The sequence below is a fragment of the Trachurus japonicus genome, chromosome 5 (assembly GCF_045865225.1).
Source record: "Trachurus japonicus isolate A0001 chromosome 5, Traja_1.0".
Classification (NCBI taxonomy): Eukaryota; Metazoa; Chordata; class Actinopteri; order Carangiformes; family Carangidae; genus Trachurus; species Trachurus japonicus.
In genome coordinates, this window is record NC_140911.1 from 12,407,382 (window position 1) to 12,428,850 (window position 21,469).

The 21,469-nt window shown below is 45.6% G+C and overlaps 2 protein-coding genes across 5 annotated transcripts; one reads left to right on the forward strand and one right to left on the reverse strand.

Moving 5' to 3' along the window:
• Positions 1-294: 294 nt before the first annotated feature.
• zhx3a (zinc fingers and homeoboxes 3a) lies at positions 295-16,829 on the reverse strand. 4 transcript variants are annotated; one of them, XM_085776304.1, is made up of 3 exons: positions 16,613-16,829; positions 2,417-5,336; positions 295-1,854 (listed from the first exon to the last, which is right to left on the reverse strand). In XM_085776304.1, exons 2-3 carry the CDS (start codon positions 5,137-5,139, stop codon positions 1,821-1,823), a joined length of 2,757 nt encoding a protein of 918 aa, XP_085632430.1. In that variant the 5' UTR covers positions 5,140-5,336; positions 16,613-16,829; the 3' UTR covers positions 295-1,820. The 4 variants fall into 4 exon arrangements, with proteins under 4 accessions (XP_085632430.1, XP_085632427.1, XP_085632428.1 ...); XM_085776301.1 differs by lacking the exon at positions 16,613-16,829 and adding an exon at positions 13,710-14,115; XM_085776302.1 differs by lacking the exon at positions 16,613-16,829 and adding an exon at positions 13,058-14,101.
• On the forward strand, positions 16,223-20,667 carry sack1d (scaffolding CK1 anchoring protein D). Its single transcript, XM_085776305.1, has 4 exons — positions 16,223-17,097; positions 18,674-18,841; positions 18,996-19,120; positions 19,295-20,667. The coding sequence occupies exons 1-4, from the start codon at positions 16,582-16,584 to the stop codon at positions 20,178-20,180; spliced, it is 1,695 nt and encodes a 564-aa protein (XP_085632431.1). The 5' UTR covers positions 16,223-16,581; the 3' UTR covers positions 20,181-20,667.
• Positions 20,668-21,469: the final 802 nt, after the last annotated feature.

Here is a 21,469-nt window from a genome sequence, read left to right on the forward strand (position 1 = left end):
CATACATACCTAAAGACTAAATACCTCACAATACACCATGTAGACAAAATAAACTATTGTTACCCTGCAAAGATGGCTTGCCATGAAGTCTGGCTGCATTTTCCTCTGTAAATTGCCTCTCAGCACTGACTGTACTGTCAGCTTCTCGCCAGCAGGTGAGGCTGTAAGCATTTCTCCAATCCCCAGTTCTTTGTACTTTCACATTCATCACACTGAATAATTTGACCGGTATCCATGGAACAATTCATATTCACTTCTGGTGCAAGGTGCTGAGCAAATTACGAGACGTTGGTGCTTGGTGAGTATTCAGTTTATTCTGTAAAGATTCAGAAGTGTAGAAAGGATGATACAACAGTGCTTTATGATCAGACTATTTCATAAAAGTTCTTTAAGTGATCATAACACCGTAAGTCCAGATTCCATTTATCTCAAACCAAAATAAATTTGTAACATTCGACACAAGTGCATACACTGCTGGTAGGAGATCAACCTCCAATTTCACTTTGGATGGTATAGCACCGTTCTTAGCTATTAGCAGCTTGACAAAGATGCAGCTTAATAGGATTCATGTAGTGACTGTATGTTTATATAAACACAAGAAAATTCAGAGAAGAGCAAAGATCTCCTCATTTGGCTCTCTAGCTAGCACGATATCTCACTCTGTCATTGTCTAGGGATCAAATTGATAATTTTGCTTTTAACAACATTTTTGCCAGTAACAATATTTGATACAATTACAGCTTAAAGTTAAACTCCAAGTGTACAGAAAGCAGCACAAGTTTTTTTTTTCTTTTTTTTTCACAGATATAGACCAACAGTGACCATCGATGCACTGGCGTGTTTTTTTTTTTCTTCTTTTCTTCAGGACAGCACAGTAGCTGGAAAGCAAGGTGATGGACACACAGGTCATATAAACACATGGACAGAGCTGAGTAAGGCAACGTTAGCGTGACAGGCTTCTCTCTGTTCAGTTTGCAGGGCAGTGTAGTGTATTGATCTTGACAGAGCTGTCAATACCTTTAATGTGGGGCAGTGTGATTTTTAGCATTGCTGTCTTCATTAGTGCATTGTATATAGTCTCTTGCGTGTAGCTGAACTGCAAAGTGATCACCAACATTTATACAGATCTAAATAAAACATGTTTGATTGCATCTGGACTTACAGTGACTATAGAAGAGTAAATAGAATTGAAAAACCAAATAACGGAAAAAGTAAAATTCAAGGCAGTGCTGAAGTACTGGTTGCTAAAAAAGTAAAAAATATCACAAAGCCAACAATAACATTTCCTTGACACATCTTTTGTTTGTCCAGTCAGTACAAACCCTCTTTTATAGTGCAGTTTCAATCATATATATATATTTATCCCTCTGACCCAAAAACAATATCTTTCGGCCCTATCCTATCCTATCTTCGCTCATTCAAGTCAGTTTTCCAGTCAGTGTGCGTCTTTTCTCTTTCTTTTCTTTGATCCCTCGTACTGACCTCATTGTGCACCCTCCCCACACAACCACAAAGAAGCATGAAAGGCTTAAACATCACAGAACTCAAAGGTGAGAAGTTCTTTCTTTTGACGATGGCAGGAAGTGATGGCAGATGGAAGAGGAGGAGGAGGAGGAGGAGGAGGAGGAGGAGGAGGGGAAGGGGAGGAGGGGGGTGGGGGGTATTCACAGTTACAGTCAGAGTCCATCGGTCCAGCTACAATCACATCTGCTGTCATTATGAACACTCTTTTTTTTTTTTTTTTTCAGACCACGGCAAGGGGGAGCGAGCCAGCCTTTAAAAAACATGATGTTCCTCCGGCGAGACTGGGGATAGTTTCGTCACACCTCCAGCAGCTCCATCCTCAGGCGATCCCTATCAGCAACACACACAAACAGGCACAAACGCAACATGCACAAATCATGAGGACGTGATTGGAAAGTTCCTGTTGTATTGTATTACTGTTGCATTGTAATGTGGTACTTTTTTTTTTTTTTTTGAGAGGGAGCATTGTAAAAAGACGCCTGCGTTACGGGTTGACTTGCCGCTCGGAAATCCATCTCACAAAAGACAATTGTCATGATTTATTCACATATATTAGCATGCGCTCGCGATCTATAATTCAACGGCCCAGACTCCTGCTTATCTAAAAATAGCTTCTTAAACACAGACCTTTGATTGCCTGAATAAGCTACTCAGCATGAGTACCTGTACACACTCCCCCTGCCTCCTTTTTACTGTACATCACGCAGCAACCACTACAAACAACAAGCTGTCATGCTTTCATCACTCCACCTGGCTTACATTGTTTTTGTTTCCCTGATTGATAAATAGCACAAAGCGTGTAAAATATCACAAGGTACTTGAATGAGAAGTGTATCTTACTTCAGTATAGCTTTTATCACACTTTGAAATTTGAACATAATGACTGTAATACCTGGCCTGATTGGCATCAGTCTGCTGTTCAATGAGCGACTGACTGGCCACTGGCTGCTGATGGTCGTCCGCTGCCTCCGACCACGGATCCTGCAGGGCTGCCGGCTGCGCTGACTCCTCAGCTTGGCCTCGTTCTCCGCTCCCCTCGGACCCCATCAGACCAAGCAGCGGTGAGTATGTATCCTGCCACACGACCCGCTGCCCTGTGTTGAGTCCTGCTTCTCCTTCAAGGTGCTTGCTCATGTCTTGCTCAGCAAGTTTCTTTTTGGCCATCTGAGGGTCTTTCGGTGACTCGGCGCCCCCCGTGTCCCCGCGGCCACTTGCTTCCTCCGTTTCCGAGGGCGATCGCTGATAGGTCTCCAGCCACTTCAGCTGTCCGTTCTTGTGGCTGTACCGGCTGTCACTGAACCAGCGGACCACCTCTGATTTGGGAAGCCCTGTCTGGACGCTTAAGTCCTCGTACTGCTGACTGCTGGGCCAGCGGGTGGTGGAGAAAACCTGTCGCAGAATGTGCTGCTGCTGGGGGTTCTTGTTGCTCCACGGGGGGGAGAAAGACGGCTGAGAGGCAGACAGTTCGCCTCCCTCAGACTTATGTTCTTGATGTACAATCTCAGTTGTAGTCTCTGTTTCATTCATCTTCAGCCTCTTAAAGTTGATCTTGATTGGGTCAACTTTCAGCTCTGGACAGCCTCTGTCCACAGCAAACGGGTCCTCCTCCTTAATGAGTTGCTTTAGGATTGACATGCCTTTAATGGGAAAGTCCTTGTTGCATTTACCCTCATCTAAAATGGATGAGCTGCTTTTTGCAATGACAGCGGTGCTGGTGCTTTCGGTTGGGGATTTGCTGGCATGGTTCTGGTCGGGGACGCTGTCATTACAGGTGGTACTGGGGTATTCACTGCTAATACTACTGTTGTTGGGCTTGTGGATGTAACTGTTGCGTTCGTCGTCAGACTTCGTAGCATGGGCCTGCTCTTGTGGACCGATGACGCCGCTGTTGTGATTGTTACAGGTGACGTTGGCTTTGCTGGTGTTGTCGATGATCACTTGACTCTTGGTACTGTTTGAAGCTTCCAATCTGATTGGTAAACTGTTGGCTTTGAGATTTGGTTTGCCGTTGGTGTCAGCAACACAGTGCTCGTCATTATTGCTAATGTTGGCCGAGCAGGTGGCAATGCTGTTGATGCTGTTTGTCGGGCAGCTGTTTTGCACCGTTTTCCTGGTGACGGTCTCACCACCGTTACTACTGCTGGAATAGCTGCTGATGCTGCTGCTACTACTGCAACTACTGCTGCTACTGCTGCTACTGCTGCTTCGACTGCTGCTGGTGCTACTGACACAACCACTGTTTCCAGCCATGTCCAGGCCGTGGCCGTTGCTCTTGTCCGGCTCCACAGTGGGTTGAGTATTCTTGGTCAGTACCTGTGTTGTTCTGACTATGGATGGAAACTTTGGGGGGACAATCGGAGTAGAATACGACACCCTGGTGACGTGGGGGTTGGTTGACATGCTGGCCTGCGAGGCTATGACCCCGACAGACCTGGTTTTTATACTGCCATAGGGAACTTTGGCCATGTGAAAGTTTGGTCCTTTTGAGCCCGGCTGGGCAGTGACAGTGTGGTGGGTTACGACGTGATTGACGTGCCGTGGTGTAGTGGGTTGCTTTTGAGGTGCTCCGCCCTGGAACACAGTGTTGAACATCTTCCTCCGTGCCTCTTCGATCTCTTCAGGAGACCAGCTTATGCCCTGCTTGAGCCTTTGGGCGGTAAACCACAGTTTGATCTGCTCTTCGGGGAACTCTGAGACCACTGTTAGGTAGCAGAGTTCAGCTTTGGTCGGGTAGGGAAACTTGCCAAAGGATGTTTTGAGAAAGCTGCTGGTGTCCATAGCAGCATCGTATGTGGGGATGCTGCTGAGGGGGATCATCACCTTTGGAAGGTCTTTATTAGAGTCAGAGGAAGCGGGGGAGTAAAGGGAGGGAGTGTGCTGGTGAAAGACTTGGTTGGACACTGTTGTAATCACGTGAGTGACAGTGTTCCTCGGCATAGCTGGGGCGCCAGAAACACTGAGAGCCCCGTTTTGGAGTTCAGGCACATTTGTCAGCATGCTGGGGTCTACATCCTTTCCAGTGTCTATCTTCCGTACCTCCACGGTGTGAGAAACCACAATCTTTTTGTGCTCCCCCTTGGTTTTCATCATCTTTGCGATCGGTGTTTTGGTGAGCGAAATCCCAGATTCTCTGTAGTCTTCTCCACTGTCCGTGAACAGACTTTGTTCCACAGTTGTTACTCCATCCCTCTTGTTGACAGTTAGGGAAGCAGTGACCAAGCCCTCCATTATCTTAGGGTGGGCGGTGGCATTATGCAGAGCCAGAGCCTCAAAGCGGACGACTGACACCCCACAGTTCAGGCAGTAGAAGGTGGGCTGGGCCCTGAAGTCTAAGTGGCAGTTGTGCATGTGATCCAAAAAGTAGTTTAGATCTCTGGATTCGAAACGGCAAGTCGAACAGCTGTATGTTCCTCCTTTTTGCGTCTCGCTGCCACTGTCAGATTTGGAGGAGCTGTGAGAGAAATGGCCAGACTCTTCTCCCGAGATGCTCAGTATGCTATCTTCTGGGATTGTTGGTAGGAGTTCTGGTAGCGAGCCCAGTATGATTTCCTCACGCACATGTTTGGATTTGGATGGTATCATGCAGGGTACAGTGGATTTCCTCTTGCTGGCCATCGTGCAGCTTCGTGTAGATGGGAGAGTGAGTGATTGGTTGTCCGGTATGATGAGAACAGAGGGCGGGTGGATAGTGGAGTGGGTTGAATAGAGTTTAGTGTCATGGACCAGCCACTATGATATCACAGTGTTGCTTCATGCCTTCTGCCACTTTAGGACTCCTGTCACATGGATGAGTTTAACAGCTCCCAGGGAACCTGCGAGGAAAGAGAGACAAAAAAAGAGAGATGTGACTCAGCTCATATTTAATTTAGTAATTACAAAAAAAGAAACGACACAGTTAGAAGATGGAAAACATGGGGGTTTGAGCTGAAAAAAATGCAATCATTCATCCCAATAAATCATAGGAACGGCAGATAAAAACCCACAAATTAAAAAAAAAATTACTGTGTGTATTTCAACATTTAGAAACGTAAAACATGAATACAGTAAGCTGAATGTTGAGGAAGCAAATAGCCCCACACAAGGTAATAAGTGTAGGTGGAAATACAGTGTGATCAGTGTAGGTGGTATTCATCAGTAATTACAGCACCAAAGGAAAAGGGCTTTTCTTTTTTTAAATAAATTAAAAAATGCAATACATTGTATGATAACTGTTCATAAACATATTACAAATCTGAAATTAAATTTGACTTGGTTTGATTTGATTTTTCTTAAATATTGAAAAAATATTTACATTTAAATATGTGAAGGAAAGCAAAGAAAAAGTCTTCAATAATAAGAGAAATAATTTGAACGGACACACACACACACACACACACACACACACACACACACACACACACACACACACACACACACACACACACACACACACACACACACACACACACATTCAATCAGTGCAGCCTGTCAGTGTTCTGGTTATTTACTAGGATTTACAGACTTCTGTCTGGCTGTCACTTCTTATGAATTCAGAAAAAAGAGCGTAATAATCAACACAGCGAGAGATGACAGTCTAATCTCAGAGATACTTGTTGTTTTCCTTCACTGCTGCCATAGGTTTGGCTCTTCTAATTATTGATGGCATGTGTCCACAGAATTATTTTTAGAAAAGCCTCATGATAAGAGCAAATCTAAGTTTAAAGCTAAACTAAATGCCACGTACAGCAAATGTGCTGTGCTGCATATGAATCAGTGTTTCTATATTTTGTTGCCAGATGCCACTTGCCTCTCCTACAGGAAGCAGTTATTATCAATAAATAAATACCATTCACATACTGCTATACCTTGGGGATAGGAGTGTACTCCACCTCTCCAAATTGAAAGTGCTGGGTGTATCTAACCTAACCGGCTGTTTCACATTGTCTGAAGCAATTGCAAATATGCAAAAAAACCAAAACAAAATCTGTGCAGGTTCGTTTGATTCTGCAGTTTATTAAGTGCTCACTGATGGTGAAGGTATTATTTCAAATAACGTATATTTTTACATGAACAAAGGAGCATTTTTAAATTCAATATATTTTTGTAATAATTCACATGAACTGAGTTCCTGTTCCTCTTTGTTATGAAAACAGACAAATGAAGGTTTGAAGAACTAGCCAGTGAGAATGAGTATGTTACTGCCACACTTGGACGTGAGCCATAGCCTTTATATTGAATGTTGCACTGTATCTTCCCTGCATAATGTAGTGTCAAGAGGGGGTATCAGGTGACTAGTGTCTGTGTGTGTGTGCGTGTGTGTGTCCCAGCAGTCAGCTGACAGCAGTGTTGTTAAGGACCCGAAACATTCCCACAAAGTCTGCGAAGGTTACTGCAAATACATCCGAAGCCATTGACAAGCTACAAACCGTCTCATCCTGCATTTGTTCAACAAGCAGCAGTGACACACATGCATACAAACACAATACACAGATCAGTGGGTGCTCAAATCTGTTAGCAAACCACATCCCAAAGCTTTCTCCTCCTATAACACTCCAGTCATAAGGATGGATATGGATTGTATTTGCAGTCATCAACATGTCTCCTCTTTCTTCTCTGCATAATGTACGAAAAAACAATACAAAAAAACCCCCCAAAACACGCCTCTCTTCTCTCACAAAGCCACAAATATTTAACCAAGTATGTAGGACAAGACAATGGATACACACTCGTCAGTGTTTCATTAGCGATACAGCTGGTTTTAATAGTTATTTTGACACTGGAAAGTACAAAACATATAAAACAAATGATGAGAAAAATATATCAAAGTGAGCGCTGCACCTCTGCCCTCTGCTTGAACTTATGACACACACACACAAACACACAGCCTCTGTATATCACTGTCGACGTCCTCTCAGACTGGAGAGCCATTGATGTGTGACATGCAGCTGAAAACTAGTCTCATTCTCTCGTCATCCATCCATGTCTGGCTTTACCTTCTCATGCCAGCTTTATCATCCAGGGCAAAACATCAGCTGCAGAAAAATTACCCACTCTACCACCCAAAAAGCATCATTCTGCTGAAAATCCAGAAAACCCTCAGACACCATGCACTGCAGATTGTTGATTACAAAGAAAGCAATTTCATGTACTTGCAACATATTTTTTCTTTGTCACATTGCTGAAAAGCACTTTCACAGACTCTCATTTTACCGCATCCACGTGCATGTTCGCCATGGCCGGCTGGATGGTAAATAAAAGATGAACCTGTTCCAGAATTAAAACCCTCAAATGACTGCCCAAACAGTACACACTGATCCCAGACAGACTGTGACGTCCTCCTTATAACTACCTCTTTTTCATTTCTACTGAAGGCTGCTGCTGCTTTCTGACAGAATAAAAAACTAAAACAAAACAAAACAAACAAACAACAACATAACTAGGTCACCAGCATCTTATGCAGTAATCCCGGTTCACTGCATCCAGACGCGGGCATGTGCTGTATGTTTTGCCGCCAGAGAGGTCATGATATCCTCTGACGGCACACTCGATTAACCCCTGGTGAGGACACAGTGTTCATTGAGTTTGTTCTACTGAACGAGGGATTTAGAAGTCAGCTTTCACGCAACAGAGGGATGTAGTCATGCACATCTGAGACATCTGTGTGAGAGATGTCACTATGTTATAGAACTTTGTAGGAAAAAAAAATCTGCGTGGGCTCAGTTCAGCTGCGGTGAAGTGATTCATTTTATTTGCCCCACATACAGCAAACGGTATGCCAGGACGTCTCAGGAAAATAAAGTGATGGAGAAGGTAATTTGGTCACGGCGGTGGGCTGTGACTGGTGTAGCAGCCCCCAGAGGGGACACTGATCTGCGACGAGACAGACGCTGGCCTAGTACAGAGGCTCTCCCCTCCCTGAAAAAAACACTTCACTTCCTGCATGAGAAAACCCAAGACAAGCCAAAAGTTGAGAAAGGTTACATAAAGAATCAGGTCACCTATCAAAAGAATGGGCTGCTTTATCTGGCGAGCGAGACGTGCGATCAGACACAAGACAAGGGCTTCCCAGACAGGGAGCCATTGAATGGTTCCCTCTGAAAAGCCAGGCCTTGTGTTTCAGCGGCGGAGGTAGACAACACTCAGACGATCACTGTCCTCGGTGTGTCGTATGTCCCCGCATTGGCACTGGCTTCGGCGGCACAGGGGGAGCAAAACTCTTTTTATCTGAGCGGACCGGGGGAGTCGTATGTGAAGTGAGGGAAAGTGGCAGAGCTCTCAGAAGTGCCTTGTGAACACCCACGCTCAGTGCAAGCAGAGGGGCCTTGTACGGCGCACTAACACCACGTTTGAACCATTCAACTTTTCAAAAACAAGCGTTTCCAAACAAATGGGATTAAGCTAGGTTTAAATTCTGATGGGGTTTATACGTTCCGCCTGATTTAATAGCAGCTTTAAAATTTACAGGAGGGGCTCCCTTATGTGCGCTCACACTGTCATTTCCATAACAATATTATATTTACATCTCATTAATATTTAATTATATCCTCTATACTTTTTTAAACGGCAAACAGTTGAGTGTGCTGCTCCCGTTTCGGCAAACCAATTTAAAGAAAGCAGCGTGTATTCCCTTTCATCACCTCATAAACTGCTGCAGTAATTACAATATTACAACACGAGAAACATGCCCAATCTACAGCGAGCTGCTACCAGCGGAAAAGGGAGGCGAGGCTGCAAAGTGGTTGCTAGACATTAAAATTTAATTCAAAACAGTCCACTGATTCAGACACTCCCAGATTGTTGGGTCACCTACAGTTGACATTAACAAACAGAGATTGGTGTTTTTGTTGTGCCGCCTGTCACATGAATGAGAATGCGAAGGCTGGAGGAGGAAGAAGGACAAAGGAAGACAAAACTCAGACATCTGGGAATGAAGTGAGAGGATGACTGATGATGATGACAGGCTGTGCTGTTTCAATATTCCTCCCCGCTGACACCTTGTAGGCACGCGTCTCCACACACACACACACACACACACACACACTCCTCACACACTCCCTCCTCACCTCCGCAACATTTAGCACCTGCAATGTTCTGAAAATCTTTCTTTGAACTGAATAACTGGCGAGGAGTCTCTTGATGCGACAGTCGCACAAGAGCTGTAAGGAAGAGAAAAAAATGCATAAATTCTTCCACTTATGACAATATTTATTTTTGCATGTAATTTGCTTTGACAGTGATCCGTGGCTGTCTTGAGAGACTGCTTCAGAAATCAGCCCCCCCTACCCCAATGACCTGGTGTCCGCTGGGGGCTGTGGCTAGGAGGAGGGGTGGGGAGGGGGGGGGACTCCTGACAGATACATTTGAATGATCAAAAAATCTGTTTAGTGGGAACATTTTCTGCCAAATGTCCATTAAATAGATTAACGTCATGTGAGTGGATCAGCTGGACACCTAAATATAAGCCAGAGACAGAGAGCAATTACTGTCTTGCACAGAGAAGAGATTGGGAACAATGGCGCCTCATTTATAAGGGAAACGTGATCCAGCGCTGGGAGCCTTTAGACGGCTGACTGTCGAACTGCGATTGGTCTGTTTTCCTGCGTGTCTGGGTGTCTCCTGCGTCCATCATGCTGTCAGAGTGGACTAATGTGAGGTTGTGTTTGACAGGAGAGGTACACGGGCTTTTAGTTTGGGGACATCTTTGTGCGTGAGTGGCACTGTACATTTTTGCGAGCATGAATAAGTGTCAGGCACCGGTGTTACGTGTGCTGAAAAACAATTCAGAGTCATCAGGGTTATTAGCACAGTGCTAATACGCTGCACGAGTCCACGCTGTCTCCACCGCCGCCCCGTCCAATTGAAGATGTGCAGAGGTTTCGGTGTGTGGTGGTGTGGTCTCTGTCTTCACGCTGGGCTCCCCGTTTTTTTTTTCTCCTTTCTTTTCTTTTCTTTTCTTTTTCTTTGGGTGTGTTTGTGTGCGTATTAGTGTCTGAGACGCAGGTGTTGTCAGCCATCTCGTCCTCCTCCTCCTCCTCCTCCTCTACACCAACACCAAACCCCCCCACCTCCATGACTGCAGCCTTGTCCACTGGGAGACCGGTCGGTGGTGCCACTCATGTGTTAACATCGCCATGGCAACCCCTTCTTCCCCTTGCCCACCACGCCACACACACAGCGGAGTCACTCGCCCACACCCACCTACCACGAGACTCACACACACACACACACACACACACACACACACACTGAATTCCTTGGACTGCATCCGGTGCAGGACAAACTTAATCCACATGCCCTGCCAGCCATCTTTGAGAAGTCCATTCATGGTTCAGGTCTCTTTCAGATAACTTTGGGTGAGGTCCGGCAACAACGACTTGGCCTTTTTCCTTCATTGCTCAGGTTGTAGCCGATCGAGATCCCTGCTCCGCTGTTTCCGTGTGTGTGACAGCAGCTGATGAAAGAAACATCGCAGCTGTACACGCCACAAATGACCTCCCGTCAGTGGCATTGTCGTGCTAAATCAGTGCCGAGGCCTGGAGACCGATGCAGTACAGTACCTACCTACTGCACTCTGCCTGTCTGAGCATCTTTGTTGCGTGGTCCTGTTTTGTGTTAGAGCGCTCACTGTTGAAATCTTACATTGTTCTCCGAACCCTTCTATCTGTGGCCCAGATGAATGACAGACAAATAAACCATGGTGCACAGAGAAAAAACTCTGAGTCATGCATCCGTTTACATCACTTTTGATGAATAACTTCTTCAGTTCTGTAGCCAAGACTACAGGCATTCATTTGGCAACTTAAGACGAAAAGGAAGAAAGATGGCGGCGCACCGCACATTGTAGTGTCCATCCTAAAATGGCTGACATCACAGCCTCCTCTAACTGCCAAAGCCTGGCAAATGCCAGCTCCTGCTGACCAAACCTTTCTTGCATGGGACAGAGAAAGTGGCAGGGGCTCTTTCCCCACTAGCCCCAAGGTTTTTTCCCCCCCGTCAGTGCACGGGCGTTTCTTTTGGTCGGAACTGTGCAAACATGCTGTTTTAGTGGGGCTTTTGAGCGGTCTGGGCTTCGATACGGCATTGGTCCGATGACAAAAGCAATACCAAAAAGGGTGAAAGACCCAAATAAAAGTGAAGTTGTATAGACTGCCGTCCTTTCTGGGTGGGAAAAAATGGGGCTCGGAGTTGTGTTTGAGAGAATTTTTCAGTGAGGACCATGAGGTATGCTGCTATCATGAATGCTTGTTTGTATAAAAAACGGCTGGAAAATAGATCTGGTTGGCATTAGATAGTTGATTTTCTCCTCTGAACTCAAGGAATGTTATACACTCCATGTCAGCTAAATCTGCAAATCATGACCATATGACCTTCCTCGGTATTCTCTGGCAGGGGATTCATTTTGAGCTGTGGGAGGCACACACAAACATAACATCCACGGTGGCTGCTGTTAGAAATCAGAACACCAAATCCTGAAGAGTACAATACTCCAGGTATACGAGGAGTGGCATGTGCGTGCACACACACACACACACACACACACACACACACACTGTTTTGCAGAGGGGAGTGGGCACTCTTGGCTCACTACATTGTGACTGTGTATACAAACAGTCCGCTGTGGCCATAACGAAAACTGTGAGCTGTGCCTAATTGCAGGGAGTGAGGGATGAAAGGCAATATGCCTGGCCTCATTAGAGCTTTTCCGAGAAGGGAGATGGAAGACCGTTCCCAGGGATCCACAAAGGGAATTGACATTCCCTCGGTGTAAGCGTCCTGCTGGAGTGAAAAACTCCACACACGCTGAACTCACCGGGCCAAGCTGAACCCGGTCCGCTGGAGCCGCACAGCGAGAGCTCATTTACCTTTGTTTTGCCGGCCATCACACACGCCTGCAAATTAACCATCAGAGTGAAGAAATGTCCGCTGGAGACTGGACTGTACTCCGCACACTCAAGAGACACACACACCACACCGTCCACTGACCAAAAACACCTACTCTCCCAGGAACACAATGGCACAAGTGTTGCACGGTTATTTCCATGACCTACATTAAATGTAACAAGCTTACATGGTTAAATAATTAAAATACATTCCAAAATTTGCCACCGATTCATGCTTCTCCGACTGTCTGCTTGAATAATCCGGGGGTTGTCTCCTGTGTTATGGACACTGGACACACACACACACACACACACACATGATCCACAGAGGCAACATTAGTCAGCAACAGAGGTCCCTCCCCTGAAGGCAGAGGGAGACACATGGCATTCAGAGCTGGCTCAATATTTACGTACACATAGCAAAAGTGAGTGAAGAGGAGCTGACATTTTTCAATACAATGCTTCACTGATAATCCACAGTTTGCAAAATATCTGTGTGCGTCTGAAATGAGCAGCTTTTCTTACTGTACTGTATATGTTTCAGTGTGTGTGTGTGTGTTTGTGTTTATGTGTGTGTGCGCGCGTGTGTGAAAGAGCAGGGCAGCAGCACATGTTGGTAGGAGGAAGAGGAGGAAATGAAAGAAAAAGTCCTGTGCATAGAGACACAGGCCTACCTTTCTGCTCTGGCAAGAGGAAGAAAATTGGAGAGAGTGAGCGATCAATAGATGAAAATTGATACTTGGCAGTGCAGTTTGAACATCTATGGACTCGGTCGGCTTCTTATATCAGTCGATAAAAGGCTGCTATAGCACTCTGTTCAGAAGTCTTTCACAACTAAAAGCACTCACACTCGCAGCACAGCGGGGGAAATACAGCGCGTTGTGCAATAAAATAAGCAGATACGCCACAGTGTATAGCGAGAGAAAGAGGGAGAGAGAGAGAGAGAGAGAGAGCACATTCAGCCAGACGGAGGATCCGTTGTTGTAACTGTAACAAACTGACGAGTTAACCCGTTTCACTCCATTCACAAGGCTGTGGGGCAACACACCGCCTCGCAGCCTACTTGCCAAAGGCGATCTGGCACTCTATATAACCTTATGAATATTCCCAAAAAATCCTCCACCCCCCCTTCTCCACCTACTGTCGCCATTTTATACATAGGCGACTTCATATAAACTGCCTTGACTACAGCACCAGATGAAAATTCAATATTCAATAGCGAGACATAATTTCAGTAAACAACTTTGGAGATCGCAGCCTCGCCAATAACGGGGAGGTATTCGCGTTTATTTTTTTTATTTTTGAAAGAGTAGATTGCGTCCTTACCTCAACAGTCGGTGGGAAAAAATGGAATCCGACATTAATATATAAATGAATAATATTGGATTAGCTCCGATCGCTGCGCTTTGAGAAGAAGAGGAGGCGAGCAGGGGGTGGGAGCTCTCCTCAAGTGAACCCGGTGAACTGGCGTGAACCCGTCAGTGACCACGGCAAGGTACATTACATTACATTACCTTTCCACCCCTCATCCACATTGTATGGAGACGGCAAAACAACTATGGTCGGCGGTGCAGGACGAGGCAGCACCAAAAAAATTATAGCGAGTGTATTTCCTATGAACACGTGATTCGGAGCGTCATCCAAAATCCAAAAGCCCTTTCATCTAAAATTTTGGAGAGGGGCGGGGATGAGATGAGGATGTGGTGTATGTGTGTGTGAGTGTGTGCGTGTGTGTGTAGAAAGGGGAGGAGGGGGGGTACGTATACTGAGCCCAGTGCACATTTGGGTATGTCGTTATAGGGGTAAGGCAGCGCTCTCTCAGATTGAGTTATACATAGTTACAATGGCGCCGCGGAGCAGCATGAACAGATGGATTGTATTGTGTAAATTTGGGATTTGACAGGAGTTCAGTGATCTGTCGTTTCACTGAGCTTCATCACCCAAAAGGTCCTCTTAATTAGGTCACATGTCTTTTTCAATTGATGGCTGCCGTATTTAGAAAAAAAAAATCTCTTGATGGGCTACTATGAATATTAATCGTTTAGGGAATTGTCATTTAAAGCACAAGCCTATTAGCCCAAAGGATTAAAATAGACTTTTTTACGCACACGCGTAATAGTGGAGGAACAATTTATGTACTGTACTGTAAATGTGGCCTGAATGTGCATGTCTATTTTTATAGTTAAACATAAGAGCACGTCTTCCCGTTCATCAAATTGCCAGTGTTGGTTATGTGTTGTGATAGGCTATAATATAGTTTATATACAGCTCTGACCCTTGTGACCTTGTTTGCCGTCTGTGCGTAAAAGCGCAAAAGACAAGTGGCTATGAGTGAGGGTGTTATAGAAAAATGCTATGGTATTATATATTTTATAGATATTATTACAACATCAACAACATACATATGATATTATGTTAATGATGAAAATTGACTTTAGAATAAAGTCATTCTAAAGCCATTATATTATATGTTTACAAAAGATGAACCTATATTAACATGATTTAAACATAATATGAAGAGTAACAGGTAGTAGGCTATACACCTGGACAATATATCCTATCAATAAAACATAAATATAACATCCCTATTGTCTTCTATCACGTGAACATATAGGCCCCATCAGACCTCCCTATTGGAGATACATGGATTTCCTTTCCCTTCCCACTTTGTCCTGACAGAGTTCAGACGTTGCCTGTAGCTGTGGCTGTGTACAGTCAGAAAAAACAAAGATTATCTATCAGGAAGATGAATCACTCTATAGTAAAACAGAAACCCAGCCCCGTGGTTCCGGTTTGAAGAAGTGAGACTTTTCGTGTTGTAGGCTAGCTAATGAGGTTCAAAGAGTTTTGACTGAAATGAAAAATTGGACATATTAATTTACTACAAGAACAAGTGTTAATGTATACATATCTGTGTTTGTCTTTTACATGATTTGAACTTGAACTTTTCTGGCCTCTTTGGGTCCTGGACATACCTATGTGTTCTTTTGGGTCACAAAAACACTGACCCTTTCCCCCTCCCTGGTTATATTAAAATCCCACATATTTCCCACATCTATGTTTTGAGGAACAGAAGCAGATTTAGGCTAAAAACCCACAGTTATGTAGGCTAGTTGAGCAGTAAGTTAGCCTACTCGATGTGAGGGACCACCAGGTATAGCTACCACAGATGTCCTGTCCTCATCCACGCCTCCTGACGGATCCTAGGGGTGTGGAGGGACTGGGGGAGGCTCGGGCACCGACAGGTCGAGGCGGAGGCGTCGTGGTGGTGGTGGTGTTGCATGTTTTTTTTTTTTTCTTCTCTCATATCAGGTCCGTTTCTCTGAGTTTTTAATCTGCTGCCTAAACTCGCTGCATCCTGCAGAACTACTGTTGCTATGGTTACATGAGGTTTGCGCACCTTGCGCACCGATTCTCAAAGGTGACAAACAGCTGTGGAGCGGTGACTGACTTTTTTTTTTATTTTTTTATTTTTTTACTTAGACTGACTTTTACTGTGTGAGCTGAGGAGGGGGTTTTGTTGTCACTGTGACACATCTATGAAAACGTGTTTGTTTTGTGTATTTACATTACAAGGTCCAAGTGTAAACCGACCTCAAGTGTGAAGGCGATTTACAGTAAAAGGGTTAAACACTTTAGTATTGTAAACAAACCAGACTACCGACGAACTGCGTCTTCATGCATTCAAACTAAAGTCGGGAATGTGCTGCTTCACCCCATGAAACAAACAAACAAAAAAGGAGGCTACTGGCTGCTGCTCCTCGTGACTGCAAACTGCTCTGAAGTCTCTCTCTTTCAGGTTTTTTTTTTTTTCAGAGGAAATGTTGTCCAAAGCAGCGTCCGCGGTGGTGTCAGGAAAACTAGTCGGAGTGAGAGCTCCGGCCTCCGCTGCTCTGTGCGGTGTAACCGGATCAGGGCAGAGCAGAGGGGCCGTACAGGAGGCTTGTTTGCCTCCAAACGAGCCAATGAGACCGGCTTTACATTAGACTGACGGCCCTATTCGACGAGCCGGGAGCCGCCATTCAAGTCAAACAAGTTCGCTGCAGCCAATGCGGGTCCACGACCTACAGGAACGGAGGGAAACAAGAAAATACGAATTTGTCTTGTTATAGGTCAAAGCCGTTACCTGCCACCTGCGGGGAGCTGGAGTCTGTTTTGGTGTTGTTGTACTGTACTGGGACCAACGACAGCGGCGACAATGGCTCTGTCACAGTGTCTGGAGGACTCACCTCTCAGACTGGGGGCGAAACAACCCGGGGCCGCCGACCTGAACCTGCAGGAGGTCTACAACGAGAGGCACCGGCTGGCTCTGGAGGAGCTGCTGTCCGGGGGGGTCGACAGCTTCATGGACTTCCTCGGGAAAGAGAGGCTCCCCAACTTTCTGTCGGACGATGAGATGCAGCGGATCAAGGCCACGGCCGTGTCCCCCCCGCGGTGCGTGTCCGTGTCCGTCCTCCACGCCGCCGGGGATGACCAGACGACGCCGGAGGAGCAGCAGACGTCGCTCAGCTGCTCGCAGGACTGCTCCTCCGTCACCTATTTCCCCGAGGTGTCGGACGTGGAGCCGCCGGAGCTGGAGATGGGCTGGCCCGCCTTCACCGCGGGGTCGTACCGAGGAGTCACACGGGCCGTGGCGTACTTCCAGCCCAGCTACGGGGAGTGCATCTACAGCTGCAAGGAGGCTGCCAGGCGTATGATTAAAAGTGCCAGAGAGGTATGCACGAGGAGAAGACGTGTCTCCTAATAATTATCTTTTATGATTCCTTATGAGCTGCCAACTGATCATATTATTTCCCTTACAAAATCACTACTCTACAGGCACTGAATTCATGTTGTGTCAGTATTTCTTCTCATTTTATTAGAATATTTTTCCAATCCCCCCATTATTTCACATTTTAATATTCCGTGTAATGTTCCATGGATTTCCAACAGCGATTTCCAGGCCTGAAGGCCAAAGTGATATAACTCTGTTGTTAAGAAAAGCCTACACCAAGACTGCTAATTTGGCTGTGTGTTAACTCAAACTGATATTTTTTAATCAAAAAGCCCCCCCACTACAAAATAAGTGAGTGGGTGTTTATATATATTTATATAAAGCCACTTATTAAAAGATTTTTTGAGGGAACGCTCAAGCTCTAAATCTCCTTTGAAATAAAATGCCAGACCGTCCCCATGGAATATCCTTGATCATCTGATTATTAGAAGTTCAGCTTTTTGAAATCTTGATTAGAGCAAAAGCAGTGACCAAAGAATCAAACCAAATAATAAAAACAACATAAAAACAAACAAACAAACAAAAAATAAAAACCAGGATGAACATCCGTGGAGATGTTCGTGATGGGAGCTGTCAGTCCAGCCTTTGGTTTTGAAAAGAAACATTCCTGCATGAGGAGCGTGAAGGGAGTCTGCGGCTTCAGCAGCACCTCAGGCCTGTGCTAAGGCCTGCGTACCAGATGTGCCTTGACTTGCTTTGCTTCCCTCCATGAAAGTTTGCATTCTCTCTTTCATTAGAAAGCTTTAAACTGTGGATTTCTTCTGGTTTACAGCGAAAAGATGGGATGAATATTCAACCAGATTCTGGCTTGCATCCATTTGATGAAAAAAATATTCTCATTCAGGGATCGCCTGTTCTTTTGTAATGTTAAACCGCCCACTGCACACACAGTCTTTATTGTACACTGAAGCCACCGACTGTAACGGCACACCGTGCATGTACATCTTTACTGGTCGGCTCACAGAAACAGCCTGGGCCTGCATTTCTGTGAAATTGAACTCTGTTTTTACAGATTTTCCCCTAAAAATAAGCATCCAGCCGCTGCCATCCAAATAAGGTGGGGAGCTACCAGACAAAGCTGCATGTGGATAACACCAGTTTGGAGCAATAAATCTCAGATATGTAAACATCCGTGTCTAATCCTCCACACACAACCTTTACCTCAACATGTGAAATTCCATTCCTCCTCGTGAAAAATGCAAAATCTTAGTGCAAAAACAAAGCTCTGGAAACTAAAAACAAGCCCTACAGCACACCTACTTGTCTCCTGTATAAAAGTCATTTGTTTGCTGACCAAGCGTTACTGCCGATTGCCATGGTAACAGACCACAGTCAATAGAAAGCTCATCAGCACACACATTACATGGAGTGTGTCTGACAGAGATTCGCAGCTCTGTTTGAATAAGGCCTTGCATTTGATAATAATGAAAACACAATCATGTGCTACATCTGGGAGAGCACGGCTGCAGCCCTAAAAGGAATTCTATTATATTACCTCTGTAATTTTCCACTGCAGGTGATTGCCATAGTTACAGACTCCCTGACAGACCTGGATATCTTTAAGGATCTTCAGGAGGCATGTTCCAAACGCAGAGTCCCTGTCTACATCCTGCTGGACCAATCATGCGCTCCCGCCTTTCTCAAGATGTGCAGAAATGTCAGCGTTTGCCTGGATGACCTTCGGGTATGTGGTTGGTTCAGTAAAGCTGGGTGTGGCCCTGTGTGCACAACATTAGCATCAGATGCCATCAATTTGAAACATGTCCTGAAGGTACGCTGTGGCTGTGACTGGCTGGATCTGTGTTCAAGTCTCACTTTTCTTTTTCAATCGCTTACAGCAAATGAGAGTGCGAACCATAAGTGGTACAACCTACTACATGAGATCGGGAGCGAGGATCACCGGGGAAGTACACGAGAGGTTCATGCTGATTGATGGAAACAGAGTAGCTACAGGTTCCTACAGGTAACGGCCCGCTAATCACTCTACCCTAAAGTCAAGTGGGACACACTGTGCTTCAGATGGTTATTATGTAGCGTGAAGGTCTCAGATTTACCCAACTGTAAAAGCAGGACATTTTCTCTCTCAGTGTAACGGACTTTCAGTCATGCATGGTGTTAAATCCCAATTCCTGTGCAGGTTCAACTGGACCGATGGCAAACTGAACAGCAGCAACCTCATCGAGCTCTCCGGCCAGATAACCGAGAAGTTTGACGAGGAGTTCCGCATCCTCTACGCTCAGTCTCTCCCTATAAACACTCGAGGGCCTCCGAGTGTCCGAAACAGCGGCATCTACGAGCACCTCCTCGTCAAACACCCGGCCTCCTCCTCCCCTCTTGTGGCCAGAGAGAGGCCTCTGGAGCCGGCGTGTCTGACCAGCACGCCCAGCCGCAAGCCCCAAACCTTAGCGGTGGTGGAGCCTGCGTGTGAACCTACAGCTGCAGATCGTGGTAAAAGCATCCCAGCGTCTGACTCCTCCACCATAGGTGAGGACTGGATGGAGCAGCAGCAAATGCAGGAGGAGATCCTGGCCGGTAGCGCAACACTGCGTTTCCCTGCCGAGCAGAAAGAAGCGGTGGTGACCTCCAGCACCGTCTCCTGCCAGACCGGTCGCTCGGTGAGGGACAGCGACACCCAGACTGACCCCCAGCTCACACAACAGCCCAACCTCATCCTACAAACAGCTACAGGACCAACGCTGGCTCCATCCTCTCCCTCCTCCTTTATGTCGTCCAGGCAGATGCTGCCCACCCAGGCGGCTCCCGATGGCACCTTGAGGGACTGCTTCCACAAGCTGACCATGGAGCGCCAGCACCACTACACAGCCATCCGCTCCAAGCTGCAACACATGGTGACCACCCTGGCCCAGAGACGGGAGCTCGCGGACGTCACCAACATGACTCAGGGGCTTGGCGCTCGCAGCGGGCAGAGGGCACACAAAGACAGGGAGCAGGACCCAAACCCCAGACTGCATGTTGAAAATGTGGGCATGGGCACATGGCCAAGAGCCAGATGTGTACACTAGTTTTGTCTTAAGGGAATTCAATGATGGAGGGAGGGTGGTGGGGAAGGGGCTGTTGCAAGGTTTCCTTTTGGATCTTCTGTTTCAGATAAATGCTCTTGGCTTTTGCGGTAGCTTTTTTTTTTTTTTTCTGTTGCTCTCGCTTTCTGCAGCGCTCACTTCTGTCCCTTTTTCATCATGCGCCCTGTCCACGTGAAGCAATTTTTTTTGGGTGAAACGGTTCTACCTGATGACACTAACGTCTTGTGAATAGTCATTTTGACCAAAGATACGGTGCAATTATCACTTTTGACCATGTCAGTTTAATGAATATCATTTGCTGGGGAGGTGAAGAAAAGAAAAATATCTGCTGTAGTATGAGAGGAAATGCACTGAGCTGCTGTTTTGGTTATTTAAACCATATTAGGCTGCTGTAACTGCATTTGATCATGATTCTAGAGAGCATCTGGCTCTCACTGTGCCTTGCTAATAAATAAAGTAGTATTTTGCTGGATGAGGGCTTTTTTTTTCGTCTGTTCTCACCCTTTCTAATTATGCACCCTTTGTGTTCCATTTCAGCCTCATTGTAGTTTAAACTGTAATCAAATCCTCCTGAAGAATGTGTTGGAAAATATTTTTTTCTCAAGTTCCAGGACGCACAAGGAGGCAAAGCACTCCAAAGTGACTTCACAAAGAGAATGAGCACCTGCGCCTCATGTCTTTGTGCAATTAGTTTGGAGACAGCATCTGTGATACTGGCACCTCTGCTGATTACGTAGCCAATCACAGTCACCGTTCAAGGGGGAATTTTTGGGGGGAAACAAAAAAAAAGGAGAAGCTCGGTCACAGATTACAAGCATAGATTAGGATGAATGCTAAATGAAAGTTTCTTGATAGGAGGTCATAACTGCAGATTCATTACTGTTATGTTTAATTTTAATTTTCCGCAGAGATTCTTTCAATAAGTGTTGGTTTAGACAAAAGCAGTCAAATAGAAAAAATAGAGGAAAGTGATTCGTGTGGAGTGTATTAAGGCATTTGTAGTGTAGTGTAGTGTGTATTATAATATTAGTGTATTGTATTATATTATATTAACAACAATCTACTTCAAATTCTTTTGAATCTCCATACAAAGGAGATCATGGACAACATGTTCTGCTGGGTGTGGCACATGAAGTGTTTCAGCCTTCATAACACGCTAAAGCACAAAGGTCCCACTGTGTGTATCATTCAAAACACGTCAATGTCTTGGCTCTGGCGTGAAGAGCACTCAAAATGCCCTGGGTTATAAATGTATTACTCACTCTGAGCTT

What these genes read in the sequence shown, in the direction of transcription:
- sack1d (XM_085776305.1), top strand. Translation starts at nt 16,582, where the DNA reads ATGGCTCTGTCACAGTGTCTGGAGGACTCACCTCTCAGACTGGGGGCG. An exon ending in TGATTAAAAGTGCCAGAGAG is followed by an intron (nt 17,098 to 18,673) that starts GTATGCACGAGG and finishes TTTCCACTGCAG; the next exon opens with GTGATTGCCATAGTTACAGA. An exon ending in GTAGCTACAGGTTCCTACAG is followed by an intron (nt 19,121 to 19,294) that starts GTAACGGCCCGC and finishes ATTCCTGTGCAG; the next exon opens with GTTCAACTGGACCGATGGCA.
- zhx3a (XM_085776304.1), bottom strand. Translation starts at nt 5,139, where the DNA reads ATGGCCAGCAAGAGGAAATCCACTGTACCCTGCATGATACCATCCAAA. An exon ending in ACTGATGCCAATCAGGCCAG is followed by an intron (nt 1,855 to 2,416) that starts GTATTACAGTCA and finishes TGTTGCTGATAG; the next exon opens with GGATCGCCTGAGGATGGAGC.